Below are 14,010 nucleotides of genomic sequence, written 5' to 3' on the forward strand. Positions count from 1 at the left end.
AAAGACGAAGGCGTTGCCGTTCCGACGAGTCCTTCACTGGCTAAGGTATACGGAGTGCTTTTCTGAAACCAGCTGCCACTTCCTCGATTCTTTGTGTGGGCTGTAGCAAGCAGCAACGTCCTCGACGACTGGCCACGTGCTCCACTCGAGGCCTGCTCTTCCTGCAGCACGCCGAGGTCCTGTGGCCCAATCTGCGCGTGCCCGTCGGCAGAGCGTCTCCGGTGTCCGCGGTGGGTAGTGTCTAGCAATTGCGTGCTGTCGGGTCGCGAGTATGGAGGGATGGATGGTGTGTTGCAGACAAGGTCGCAGAGGAGATGGAGGTGGTTGCGGAGGTTGGGCCTAGACTGAGACCGGCGTGCTGCGAGCTGTGAAGGTGGCTTGCGACGCTTGAGTCGTGGAACGGCACCTGAGCAACGAGGCAGCGGCTTCGGGCGCACTCCATCTTTTGTCGCTGACGCCAAAGAGCACGCGGCTGAAGTCCGCGAAGACCATCGCCGACCTGGACCATGTTGGACGCAGCCTTGCAGCCTCCGGAGCGGACTGTCGCGTCACACCCAAACTCTGTTCCCTGGCCGCTGGAGACTTTACGCTTGTCCCTCTCAGCCGCTTCGCGGACGCCGCGCCGACATCCTGACCTCCATATCCTTCCAGCCCGCACCGGACACGACTACTCAGCATCAGAGCATGCTCTGCCTGCTGTCACATGTCCGATGTTGTACATACGTACGCTGCTATTCATAGATCCACGAAAGCCTTGCCGTGATGATCGTATCCACATCAACCAGGCTAGAAATCGTAGTCTGTTCTTCGTGCCTTCTGGTGGGTTGCCTTGTTCAGCCACGCACGAGTTTGTGGTACAACTGATGAAATACAACACGAGGCGCTGGATCTCGCTCGGCCGAACCGAACTCTGCAAGCTCAATTTGACCCCGGCGTAGCGCCATTCAAGCCATCCCACCCCTTCTCCCGGCATAAAGGGAGCCGATCGTTCTTGAAGATGCATGAACGGACCTTGCACTTTCCATCGGCCGACCAAAGCTGCGGTGACTCTGCTGGCGAGTGCAAAGTATCCATCGGAGCTGTACAGATTCAGTCGTTCAAGTCGAGCCAATTGCGAACTGCGACAAAAAGCGTCGGCATCGTCGGACACATCTCGCACATGGCGTTGCCGCGTTCGTCAAGCCTACCTTACTTCTGAGAGACAGATGTCCGCCAAGTGAATCCTGTGTGATTGAGTCTCGGCGACTATTTCATTGCCATACTTCTATTTGCACGGGACCACATTGTGCAGTGTAGCTCGTTGTGCCGGATATCCGCCCGTTCGGGCTCTCCCTGCCACTGCCGTCCTGTCTTCGAGTCTTCCGAACTATTATGCTGGTGACGTTTTAGATGGGTATCTCGCATTCCAACGTGTGATTCGTTATTCTGATCGGTCTACAGTGCGATGTGAAGTTTCCATTCCACTCCAAGCGAACTCCTAACGCCGCGCTATGGTCAAGATACGATTGCAACATTGCCTTCTTCAAGGCAGGGCGCTCTACCACCAAGACTTGCCCTTGGCTTGCTCCTCCTCCGCTTCGGAATCGGTATCAGTGTCGGTCTCAGAGCCTGATGATGCTCCTTCTTCATCGTCTGTGCCGGATTCGTAGTCACTGTCTTCCTCTGTGATCTTGGCTTTCTTCGTTCGCTTCGGAGCATCCTGAGCAGTTGCGTCGCCCTTAAGTGCCGCGAGTTGCCCTGCAATTGTGTCTGTGTTTCGGTCAGCTTCTATTGCGTATTATTAAAGGATATACCACTCACCCTCATCAGGCTCAGAAATGTCATCGTCGTCGTCAACCTCTTGGGCTCGGCTGGCATCATCGATGTTCATGATGATCTCCTGCTTGTGATCGAAACCCACATAGCTGTCACACACCATGTGCATCTGGAATTTGTATTCGCCAGCTTGTGGTGGTGCTCCGAACTGCATCTTGAGGGTAACAACGTTGAATGTCGGCGCGCCGCTCTCATCAAAAGGCTTCTTGTCGAAGGTGTCGAAATTGAATGGGGGTACTGCGATCTTGCCTTGTCGGTTGTCGGCGAGGAAAACATGCCACTTGGGCGCCCGATCACGGGCGAAGTATGGTGCATAAGCCAGCGGGATGTGATGTTGTTCGGGCTCTTTCTTCGCGGCTTGAATATCACCCTCGGGAGCATCAATATCGAGCAAGTCGTCTGGGTTGACCTTTGGAATGCTGGAGGCGGGTGTACCGGGAGGGATGAATCGAGCCTTGATGACCAGTTGCACGAGTGAGGATGGAATGATGTACTTCTCGCCGGCGACCTTGAAGAATGCCTTTTCTACCGTGAGATACGGCAGCTTTTTGGAAACATCCTCGGCAATCTTGAGGCGATCGTTCGTGATGCCGACTGCTTGGGCTAGAGCTTGTCGTTGTTCAGCTGGCAGAGCCATAAAAGACTGAATCGTCATGTGCTCTTTCCTGTCGTTGACAGCAGTTTCGATCTCGCGGATCGCTTCCGGTGTGAAGTGTGGCAATTGCAGGAGAGGAGCCTTTCCTGCTGGAGTTGGTGCAATGGCCTGGACCAGACACTGGCTTAGACCGTACGAGGCAAGGACTGGGGCAGTAAAGCCGTAGGCCAAACACATGGACACGAAGGCCTGGTTGAGCCTCTCGGCTGTTGGTGCGAGCTCATACTTCTCCGCCTCAAGCGTGGCATCTCCAAGGTCCAGTCGTGTCAAGTACGCCCAAAGTAGAGCAAGTGTCTTGCGTCGGACAGGATCCTCCAGCTCCTTCAGCTTCGTCTTGTCCTTTGGAAGCATTACAGCGTCACTGGTCTCGGTCGAAGCGAGCTTGCTCTCCACCTTGCCCATTCCCGTGTCCGCGTTTGCTCCGTGCAAGATTTCTTTGAACTCGGACGCTGTGCTTACCGCAGCTAGCACTTCGCCTCCGTCCATGCGGTCCTTGAACTCTTTGAACATGTTTCCGGCGCTCGTAACCAAAATCTTCTCACGAGTGACCTTTTGCATGCCATACCACCATCTACCGACCAACCAAGGTAGGCCGATTCCCAGCAGCAGACCGTAGAAAGCAAGGACATACTTGCCACTGCCCTCAGCAACCAAAAGTTTAGGCAATGCTATGCCGAAGCTCGTGCTCTGCTTGCCATCGGGGTTACCGTATTGTTCCCAATTAGCTCGTATTTCTTCATCCGTCAACGCTTTGTAGGCCTTGGTGATCTCCACCCACTCATCGTTGATGCTCTCGATCGTCTGATTCAATGCTGGGTTGGGCTGACGCTTGTCAGGATGCATAGTGATCGATAGTCTGCGGTATTTCGAGTTGATGGCCTTTTCCGTAGCAGACATGGGCACGCCCAGGATATCGAAAGGGTTCCAGATCTTGGCCGCCTCTCGTGTGGTCGTGGCCACCAAGTACACCATGTATGCAATAATGGCCCATCCTGTGATTGCCGTAACGATTCGTTTCATCCGCAGCTCTTTCCGCTTCTGCTTCGCCCGCTGTGCATTAATGATGTCTTCATTGTGCGGTTTGTACGCCGACTCGATATGGCCGGCCTTTTTGAGTAGCGAAGTGTCGGTCGGCGTTCTGAGAAGGGTGTATGTAAGAGGGACAGTGACCAAAGAGGTCACTGTGAGCACGAAGAAGGGGAAGAACTGGGCATCGTTGTCGTAGTTGTATTCGTTGGACATGTTGGCACGCGTCCGCTATTGTCGGAGCAGTGATGTCCGGAGAAGTGGATGTGCGCTCGGGCGCGTTGGTATCGATGGGCGACTCGTGCAGAAGGTGATCATGAGGCGAAGAAAGAGTGGTGGGAGTTGTAAATCCAGAAAGTGAGAAAGCAAACAAGTGAAAAGGCCAGCTGCCACTGTCTTCGGCGCAGTCCAACTGTCAACTCGCCGTACGAGGAAAGAACAAGTTACAATACATCTGCCAAGCACGCAGGGTCCATGCGGCTTCCACGTTTCGAGCGCGTCCTTTTGTCTTTCCTGCACTCTTCGCAACTACACTACGCATCACCTTCTGGACTGTGTCGCCCTCTCAGGAACCCAGCGTCTCTATCTGCTAGTGCTGGCACCGCAGACATGTCGCCGCCGTTCCCGCGCAGATCGAGATTCGCTACCTGTTCGCCCGTTTGGTCCGACGTGTCTCTGCATTCCCCCTAGCCGGACAGGCATCTTGATTCTGCCCGTGTCGCATCTGAATATGCAGTTCCCGTCGCCACCTGGCCGCTTCCTTCATACAGGTCTTGCCTTGCTCAGACATCCGCTGCTCCTCTGCCTCGTGTCCTGTCGGAATGAACCGATTTGAGCCTCAAGAGAGCGGGGCTTTGACACTAACAAGTGTCAATGTACTCACAAAGCGCATGCGATGCGGTCGCAGTCTCTCCTTTCCTTCACTCGGACCTCGCAGTGGCCTTGTGCTTGCAGACATAGACACGAGCGGGCTTCACACTCGGCGTTCACCTGACATGCTGTCTCGCGCGTGCTGGCTGGAGAAGTGGCCGACCGTACGTCAACGTGGCCAACCCCTGTCTGGCACCATCGCATTGGAGCAAGGCACGTGGCATTGCTGAGACTGATCTGACCTTTGACAAAACAGAATAAACGGGCAGGCGCGCAAACGGCCTACAAGTATTGATGACAAGTTCACTTTAGTGCAGCTTCTCACGCCTCACTCTGCCATCAGACTGCACTCCTCGGTATCAATTGCTCATTTAGTCCTACAGGAGAGTTCCGGATTTCACTGTGCTGCACGCTACTCACACAGTGCATGCTCGGGCAGGTCGACTTCGCATCTTGAGAAAATGTCAGCGACACCGTACGAGGACTTATTCGACCAATCTCGCTCGATTAAGCACCATCGCAAGATTGTTGAAGATGCTCCGTCGCCGCCTGCACTGCATATCGAGAAGCTCGATGACGAGCTAGAGAGTGCCACAGCTGCTCTGTTAATCTCCCGGGATGCACATGGTCCAAGAAAATCATCGCTGGTGAAGTCCCAGGACAGAACTACAAGATGCGCGAAGACTGTGCGCTTCAGCAGCTCGATTACTGTCAAAACTATACCGGCACGGAAGCCCACGATGCGTAGTGGCACTGGACTAGATCTGGTCAAAATCATGAAATTGACCGACGACGAGTTCCTACCACTCCTTGCCGGTTCGCGGCAGCCAGACTCGCCAGCCCCGTGGACAGATACTGCCAAAACTAGGTGGAGCAACGAGCCTCATTCCTGCAGTCCTCTGGCTCCTCGTGCGCGGAAACAAACATCTCAATCCTCCAGGGTCAACGCCTACCATGCTGGGCGCCTGAGGTCCAAGCAGAACTGCTTCTCTCCATATTGCTGCCCAACATTTGCTGTGGACTATCTCAGACCCGCAGCCAGTGGCACCCAACAACTCATTCAGCGTGGCTGTCTCAGCCAGAAGTGCTTCAGACTTTTACCTCTGTGCCAGTCGACTCCAGACTCTCGACTGAATTTCGCCCTTGACTTGGGTCGTGAGAAGAAGGCCTCAGCTTCAACAATCAGATATCGAATGGCCTTATCTCGACAATCGAGACGAATGCGACAACGAGACACAGTGCGCCATCACGAAACGCCTCTCCGCAGGCGGAGATGTCAGCTGAGTATCATGCCATGCACGCAACTTGTGGACAGAGCCAGTAGGGTTGCGTGTAAGGCCAGAGCTGTTACGTTGCCGTCTCATACATTGCATATTCCAAGCAAAATGAATAATGCGTCGGATCATGAACCATCCGTGAGCCATCGATTCTCACAAATTCACGACTCGTTCTCACAGGGCTCGACTTTACAAGCATCATTCCCTGAGCGACACCCCGCGGCGCGGTCAGCAGGAGACCACACCTCGCGGCAGCTGAAGACGTATGTCGATCACATTCGGGATCAGCGAGGCCCACTCAAGAGATCATTGAACACTCACTATACGGTCGGCTCGCTGTCTAAGACGATGAGTGCTGTCTCGCATTTGCAGTATTAGACTCATAGCGACTTCGAGAGGCGCGGTCCGCTTGAAGGGGGCGTAGCCGAAGGAAAAGCGTTTGGCATTGTTATACCAGGTGCTCGGGCGATTCCCCGGTAGGCCGGCATCCTAGCAGAATGTAGAACTAGTCACGAGCCTATCGACTTAGGCATCTGAGCCTCTCACCGGCTCCGTTCGTCCAGCCCCGATATCAACACGACTGCACTGGACATCGCATGTTGTTGTCATGACATTAACGCATTCTGCTATAGACTCTGCCTGTTTGTGACCCCCTCGCAAATTCCCCACACTCCCCACACGTGCTGTGGATAACGGGTCTATATTACCCGACATCGCGACCCGAATGAGCACCTTGCTGGAGTACCGAATGCCCATTCAGCTGAACGGGTACTCCTTCCATATTTTCTATTCACCAGGTTATCTTCGTTTAGAACTATCAGATTGCAAGAAAAACCAAGAAACTCCAAGAAACATTCCGAAGTATCGACCCTAATCATGGCAAACTACGCGATGGACATCACACAACTCGACAACTTGTCCTATACCGAACTGCAGAACGCAAGAATCCAATTAGAGGCAGCTCACCGACGGATCCTAGCCTTGCAAAACGCACAATCACGACTCCTCCGGCTGCCCGGCGAGCTTAGAAACACAATCTTTCTATTCGCGATGTACGCCGAACTAGAAGAGCGAAAGAAACGTTGCAAGAAATTCAGCTTTCGAGAGCCGGCATTCTTCGCTACGAATCGACAGATCCGGATAGAGTGCGTTGCCATCTGGTTGCGTGATGTGCTTGTTTGGCAAGAGCTTGTGGAAGTGATCCCGGACCAACAGCCGTTGACTTCCGAGCCGAAAGTGGAAATCGATAAGATTGAGAATATCGTTGTGCGGAAGATTGAGTCTGGGACTGGGTTGTTGAATTGTTCGGGCGCAGTTAAAGAATGGAGATCGTTGAGTACTGAGATGGTGAGGGGCTTGCATTCTCAGAGGTCGAAGACGGGTCAGCTTGCTTTGGTTACGGAAAGAGCACATTGTGATCTCAAAAGGCTGAGGGATAGCATTCAGAATAGCAGGAGTATTTGCCCCAGGAAAGGTTTGGCACGCGTGCAAGGCTGGCACAATGGAGCTCCTAGCCTGAGATGGTGGATGTGGTAACAGCGGTCGCGAGGAAGGTCGATTTTGAACATGGAAATGAAGCTCGTGAAATGGAAGCGATCCGCTGAATGCTCAAATTACCTATGAAGAGAACGCTGCATCTAATCAGTGAGTGGGATATCAGTACAACTCGCGAGTCATGGTATCTTCGTTCTCCTTCTAGTCACGACCCATCCTTAAGACTCAAAAACGCCCTGTGGTCTGTACATGCTGTGCTTCAATCAGAACAACCAGCCGCGACGCTTCTTCTCTTCTGTTTGTGTCCCACGATTGCTGTTCCTCTTCTCGCGAGCCTCGAGCTGTCTGAGGCCCTCCATTTCTTTCAGAACATGCTCGAGCAGTTCCTTGCGCTTGACCACGTCAAGATGCCGACGAATCTTCGGATCCTCACGGGCAAATCTTTCAATTGTGTTCTCGTCCAGATCTCGTCCCCATTTCTCCAGAACGCGAGGGAATTGGTAGTAGAACTTGGATAATAGTTCAGCGTCCAAGAAGAGGTCAGCTGTGGACGTGAGTTTCTCCGCCACTGCGTCGAGGAAGACCTCTGGGCAGTAGTATTTATTCTTGGGCTGTGCGCACTGCCGACTTTTGACTGCTGCCAACCGCATGCGCAATATGTCAGACCGGTCACGAAGGAACAGAGCTTCTTTGCCCTTTTCAAGTAGAGCTGCTGAGAAGCCGCCTGCGCCTCCGACGCCGTTGCCTTCTAGCACGATGTCACCTCTTCTCACGCGATCGATGAAAGAGAGCACGTCTTTTGCCTTCCTTCGGCCGCCGATCTGGTCTTCAACTGCCTTCAGGGCATTCTCGCAGGACTGCAGTTCATCTTTCAGACCTTTCGAGATGTTCTCTCGCCCCTGCTTCCATTCCTGGTCTGTGACTTCGACTCGGTACTTGTACGGCTTGACACAGATCTCGAGTTCGTCTGAGGTGTCGTACGCAAGATCCTTAAGGATGTTCTCAGATGCACTTGTGATAGCCTGTACTGCAAATGGGTGTGAGGCAAATGGTGTGTTCTGAATCAGTTCCTGCACAGCGCTGTGTAGTGCTTGCGCAGTGACTGTGGTCGCCAGGCGACCGATTCCCAGCTTTGTGAGTGTGGACGCCGAAGCGTCAAGCTTCAGATGCCAGAGAGGATTCTCTGGATCTGCTTTGGGCAGACTCTCCAGCGGCTCTTGGATTGATTCTGAGTTTTGATCGACTGGCCGCAAATCTTCCACAGGCCTGTTCCAGTACCTTTGTGCAAGCAGATTGAGGACCTGCTGGTCAAGCTCGCGCTTAACGATGTCTCGGACTTCCTGCCGCCCAAATTCTTCGGAAACCTTCTTGAAACCATGTTTGAACACGTCCAGCGACTCAGCAAGGTAGCTCTCAGCACTCAAAGGTCGCTCGTTATATTGCACTTTAAACTCGTACGATGCCTCGGCGAGCTCGTGATGAATGGCTTCGCTGGTTGTCTTCAACGACGCGGACATGGTGCTCTCCAGAACGTGCATCAGCTTCTTGCGTAATGCAGGAGTACCAACCGTAACATTAGACTTCGCCTCGGGTCCGAAAGTGTCCGGATGGGCATTGAAGAAGGCAGCTTCATTCTTCATAATCAGGCTTGTAATGTTTTGTGCGCCTCGCGAGAACAGAGACCTCGTTTCCTGCGGAATTTTGCAGACCACGCCGACGTAGCCTAACCGGAGAGGATAATTCTTGTCTGCGAGGATCTGAGCCCCTCGCTCCGGGTCGACCAAATCCATCTTCGTCACAACACCAATCGTCCGTTCGCCTCGCGGATCCGCTCTCCTTGCCGCACGAAGGGCTGTCGAATTGGCGAGATCCACGTCCGCCGCGGAAATGGCTAGAATGATATTAGGTGCCTTGATGTATTTGTCGCAGAGGTCCTGTATCCTTGTGCGTAGTTCGGTGGGCTGGTCGAAGGCCTCCACTTGGATGTAGCCCGGAAGATCGATCAAAGAAAGATCAGGAACATTCGGCGAGTAGATTCTCAGCTGAATAGGATCATCCGAGACGCAATCCTTCTCCGGCACAGCCAAGTTCAGGTCCAACAGTGTCTTTTGGATCTGACTGAAGTCTGTCATTCGACCAAGACCCAGCGCGGGAAATTCGCCATACTCCGCAGCCACCTTGGGAGTGTTGACCAGGGTAAGCTCAATCGGTCGCCGTGTTACCATGTTTGAGCCTTTGGGAAGAAATTCGTGTCCAACTATGGCCTCCAGGACAGAACTTTTCCCTGAGGACTGCGATCCTACCACAACGATTGAAGGTAGTGTGAGCGTTTCTGATTGTCCCACAGTCTGCAACAGCGACCTGATCTCGATCATTTTCCTTGTGAGCAGCATCATCTGGTCGTCTCTTGCCGCCTCGTCCCTTGACCTATCGTCCTCTTGTCCCTCAGAGTCAAGCGCGAACGCAGCAGCGGTGGCTGCACCAGCTCCGGTGACGCCAACACCACTCTGCTTGGGCTCGTTCGGGCCACCACTTCCACCTTGGCCTCCTTCTCCTCCTGTCCGTCCCTCATAAATATCCTTCATCCACTGCGGCATTTGTATGCTTCTCGCATCCTCCTTAGTCTTCTCCGCTCCTCGGCTGATCTGTGCGAAAATACCTCCCATCCCTTCCATCGCGCCATTCGCCGCACCCATGGTAGCGTCCCTTGCCCGACCGAATACGTCCATTGCATACGCCCCAGCCTGCGCAGTCTGGTACTGCAAGTACGCCAAACCTCCGACCATAGTCAGACCCATCATCGCTGGTACACGAGCCAGCTTCATGAAGAGTTTCGGGATGACACGAGCAAACGAAGCATGGCGGACTGCTGGCAGATTGTGCATGGCATTCGCGCCTGCCGGCCAGGCTTTCCGCTGAGTCCATCTTCGTAGAGCACTTGTTGATCCAGATAATGCGGAGTGTGTTATGGACCTTCTGGCAGCGAGCACGCTGCTGCTGTAGAGGGTGGCTACATTGGGTCGCGGTCCTGGGACGAGGGCTGTCGGAGTTCGCTGCGCGAGCCGCGAGGACAGCAGCCTCGAAGTCATTGTCCAAGCATCGGCGCCAAATGCACGTCGTTCGGAGGTCCAGGAGGGTTGGCAGTCGTGAGATAGAGTTGGGCGCGTTGATCTGGTTTGCCGTTCAAGAAGTTGCTTGCGCCCGGGTCATGGAGCGAACAGAGCTTCCAGGTTACACCGGCCAGGACCCACTCGCAGGCAGGGTAAGCTGGGTGATATCATCGCCACGGCTAAAGCTCATCGAAGCTTTGCGACTCCGCGATCACTTTGAATAGCTGTCGATGCAAATGACTTTTGTGAACGCCTTCAAGCAGACCATCAGGCAGCCCGTATTTCGATCAATCCTCGTTGTAAGCATCGCCTTACTTGTCGGATACGTCTTCCTCGCTGATTCCCCGAAGCAACAAACACGCAAGATGCATATTGAGAGCATTCCCATGTGTAAGCAAACTGAGACATCAAGGTGGTTCGGCAGCGCATTGACGTCGAATGTTCAGGGGAGGGAACTGGCAACAACTATGCCTACCGTGTGGATTTCCTGCAGGGTCATTGGTTGAATGCCGCTGACACAAGTTAGTCGTGACGGACGACAAGACGAAAGAAGGAGTTATCATCGATCCGGCAAACCCATCAGAGTACGATCATACGTTTCACGCAGCGGTTCATGCGAGAACGAGTACTGACAGACACTCAGGGTCCTGCCGTCGCTCAAGAAGGCTGTCGATGGAGGAGTGAAGCTTACGAATATCATCAACACACATCAGTAAGCTCGGCATCGTGCATGTTGGTTCGAATGCTGACCTCTTCGTAGCCATCATGATCACGCTGGCGGCAACAAGGAGATCTTGAAGGCCTACAAGCTACCCATCATCGGCGGCAAGGACTGTGATCAAGTCACCAAGACTCCTGGTCATGGCGAGACCTTCACCATAGGAGAGGGCATTGAAGTCAAGGCTCTGCATACTCCTTGTCATACACAAGACAGCATCTGCTATCTATTCGAGGACGGCAACGACAGAGCCGTATTCACCGGCGACACTCTGTTCATCGGCGGCTGTGGGCGATTCTTCGAAGGCACAGCGGAGGAGATGGACGCTGCACTGAACAAGACTCTTGCTGCTCTTCCGGATGACACGAAAGTCTTCCCAGGACACGAGTATACGAAGGGCAACGTGAAGTTCGGCATCAAGGTGCTGCAATCCGAACCGGTCAAGAAGCTTGAATCATTCGCAAATTCCAACAAGCAAACCCAAGGCAAATTCACAATCGGAGACGAGAAGCAGCACAACGTGTTCATGCGGCTCGACGATCCAACAGTGCAGAAGTTTACAGGCAAGACTGAGCGGGTGGACGTGATGGCGGCATTGAGAGAGGCGAAGAACAACTCGTGATTCATAGCATGTATAGCAACGAAGAATCAACTCATCGATTGACATGTGATTACAAGCGCTTTCGAGTCACTTGTTTGTCCGGTCTCTCAGGCAGGAAAGCGGTGGTCAAAGGGTCGTCCCAAAGCAGCAGTGGGGCTTCCCCACGATGAATGACTGCTTGATTCGACTCACGCACCCCACCAGTCGGCCTCATAGTCACGCCCGGACATGGACAGCTCACTGCTCATGTACCTGCTTCGCCTCCCTGCAAACAACAACTTCCATTGATCACTTTTCCTACTCGACCTCGCACAGCAATGATCCTACGAATAGCAGCGTAATCGGCAAACACAATTCCCGCGATCATGGCGACACGAGCAGAGCGGTACAAGGAAGTGCCACAGTCGGCTCAAGAGCGCCGAGCTGGCGAGAATGTATGTGCTGCATTTCGCAATCCTCTTCAATCCATTTGACATTCGCACATCCCCTGCATCATTGATGCGACGCTACTTTCCCACTGACTGTCGTTGCAGGCACTTAGCGACTTCGCCGAATATGTCAATAAGCAGCAAGCGCTACGGCGCCCGCCGATCAATGGGCCGGAGAAGGCGAACGGCGCATCCAAAACCGAACACGCAGAGCTCGACATTCTTGACACATTAGATCTCGGAGACGACAAGCCCAAAGTACGGCTAAAACACCTTCTGCTCGACGCCGATGATGCAACAAAGGATGAGAGCACGACGCAGCTCGAAGCTGTCATCAGTACGCGACTGGACGAGGGGCACAATGAGTGCTTGTTCGACGTCGGATTGGAGGACAATGGCGACAGCCAGCAGTTGACTGAACAGGAATGGGATGCTGCTCTCGCGCGGCTACAGGCCATCGCCACCAAGCTCAAGGCCGATTGGAAGGTATTGATGACCAAAAACGTCCCGAATAGCCCAGTCGACGTGGGCAACGAGAACAAGAAAGAGCGTGGATGTGTGGGTAAAATCATGATCAGACGGCGACCTATCGATGTCGATGATCAGATTGAGACGCGCATCGCTGTGGTGGGCAATGTCGATGCAGGCAAGAGCACGTTACTCGGTGTGCTGGTTAAGGGCGGGCTGGATGATGGTCGAGGCAAGGCACGGGTGAATCTCTTCCGGCATAAGCATGAGATTGAATCTGGTCGCACATCGAGTGTGGGCATGGAGATCATGGGATTTGACACGAAAGGCGAGGTGGTGGTTTCTGGAGTACCTGGCCGAAAGTTGAGCTGGGAGGAGATTGGGAAGAGAAGCGCCAAAGTTATCTCGTTCACAGACTTGGCTGGGCACGAGCGCTATCTACGGACAACGGTCTTTGGACTGTTGTCCAGCGAGCCGAATTACTGCCTGCTGATGGTAGCCGCCAACAATGGCTTGATTGGAATGTCGAAAGAGCATCTCGGCATCGCCCTGGCTCTGAACGTACCGGTCATGGTCGTCATCACCAAGATCGACATCTGCCCGCCTCAGATCCTGCAGCAGACCATCACCCAGTTGACCAAGATCCTCAAATCTCCGGGAGCACGCAAGATACCTATCTTCATCAAGAACCGCGAGGAGTGTATCAACACTGCTACCCAGTTCGTTTCTCAGAGGATATGCCCAATCTTCCAAGTCTCCAACGTCACGGGCGAATCGCTGGATCTGGTTCGAGAGTTCTTGAACATTCTGCCACACCATGGCAAGTACGACGTGGATGCTCCTTTCGAGTTCCATGTCAACGACACCTTCTCGGTCCCATTCGTCGGCACTGTAGTCTCTGGTGTCGTCAAGTCGGGAATCGTTCATGCTGGTGATACCGTCATGGTTGGACCGGATGGACTGGGCCAATTCACCACCACTACAGTTCGCTCCATCGAACGAAAACGCATAAGCACTCCCGCTGCCACCGCTGGCCAAAGTGCTTCGTTTGCACTGCGACGAGTGCGACGCAAAGACGTGCGGAAAGGAATGGTAGTCCTGCTGGCCAAATCCGATGCCAATCCACATCTCGAGGCCCCGAAGCCACAGGTGTACCGCGAATTTGTTGCAGAGGTCCTTATCCTTTCGCACGCCACCACCATCCGGACCAAGTATCAGGCCATGTTGCATGTCGGTCCTGTGAGCCAGACCTGTGCCATCATCGACATCGACCGAGACTACATCCGAACTGGTGATCGAGCTACAGTGGCTTTCCGCTTCGTTCAACGTCCAGAGTTCTTAGCTGTTGGCGACAGGATACTATTCCGTGAGGGACGTACCAAAGGTCTTGGTATCGTCAAGGCTGTTGGGTACGATCCGTCGAAACCTCTTAACCCGGACCCGGCGAAGCAGAATGACACACCAAAGAGCGAGCCAGTTGAATCAAAAGGCTCGACATCGAAGGCAGCGTGAGCGTCGTTCAGATTGAGGCCATTGTGTCTCGTCAGT

At 53.7% G+C, this 14,010-nt stretch overlaps 5 protein-coding genes across 5 annotated transcripts; 3 read left to right on the forward strand and 2 right to left on the reverse strand.

The window, feature by feature from the left end:
• Window positions 1-1,537: 1,537 nt before the first annotated feature.
• CKM354_000962100 (uncharacterized protein) lies at window positions 1,538-3,712 on the reverse strand (the record flags this gene model as incomplete). The annotated part of the gene is made up of 2 exons (XM_044805047.1): window positions 1,538-1,749; window positions 1,801-3,712. 2 exons carry the CDS (start codon window positions 3,710-3,712, stop codon window positions 1,538-1,540), a joined length of 2,124 nt encoding a protein of 707 aa, XP_044660982.1.
• A 2,807-nt stretch (window positions 3,713-6,519) lies between these two features.
• On the forward strand, window positions 6,520-7,179 carry CKM354_000962200 (uncharacterized protein; the record flags this gene model as incomplete). The annotated part of the gene is made up of 1 exon (XM_044805048.1): window positions 6,520-7,179. One exon carries the CDS (start codon window positions 6,520-6,522, stop codon window positions 7,177-7,179), a length of 660 nt encoding a protein of 219 aa, XP_044660983.1.
• Window positions 7,180-7,400: 221 nt separating this feature from the next.
• Window positions 7,401-10,226, reverse strand: CKM354_000962300 (uncharacterized protein; the record flags this gene model as incomplete). Its single annotated transcript, XM_044805049.1, has 1 exon — window positions 7,401-10,226. The coding sequence occupies one exon, from the start codon at window positions 10,224-10,226 to the stop codon at window positions 7,401-7,403; it is 2,826 nt and encodes a 941-aa protein (XP_044660984.1).
• A 251-nt stretch (window positions 10,227-10,477) lies between these two features.
• On the forward strand, window positions 10,478-11,587 carry CKM354_000962400 (hydroxyacylglutathione hydrolase GLO2; the record flags this gene model as incomplete). Its single annotated transcript, XM_044805050.1, has 6 exons — window positions 10,478-10,546; window positions 10,598-10,637; window positions 10,694-10,723; window positions 10,774-10,831; window positions 10,891-10,959; window positions 11,008-11,587. The coding sequence occupies 6 exons, from the start codon at window positions 10,478-10,480 to the stop codon at window positions 11,585-11,587; spliced, it is 846 nt and encodes a 281-aa protein (XP_044660985.1).
• A 344-nt stretch (window positions 11,588-11,931) lies between these two features.
• CKM354_000962500 (uncharacterized protein) lies at window positions 11,932-13,974 on the forward strand (the record flags this gene model as incomplete). The annotated part of the gene is made up of 2 exons (XM_044805051.1): window positions 11,932-12,000; window positions 12,100-13,974. 2 exons carry the CDS (start codon window positions 11,932-11,934, stop codon window positions 13,972-13,974), a joined length of 1,944 nt encoding a protein of 647 aa, XP_044660986.1.
• Between the last annotated feature and the right edge of the window lie 36 nt (window positions 13,975-14,010).

This window comes from Cercospora kikuchii (genome assembly GCF_019650295.1).
Source record: "Cercospora kikuchii DNA, contig_00006, whole genome shotgun sequence".
NCBI lineage: Eukaryota > Fungi > Ascomycota > Dothideomycetes > Mycosphaerellales > Mycosphaerellaceae > Cercospora > Cercospora kikuchii.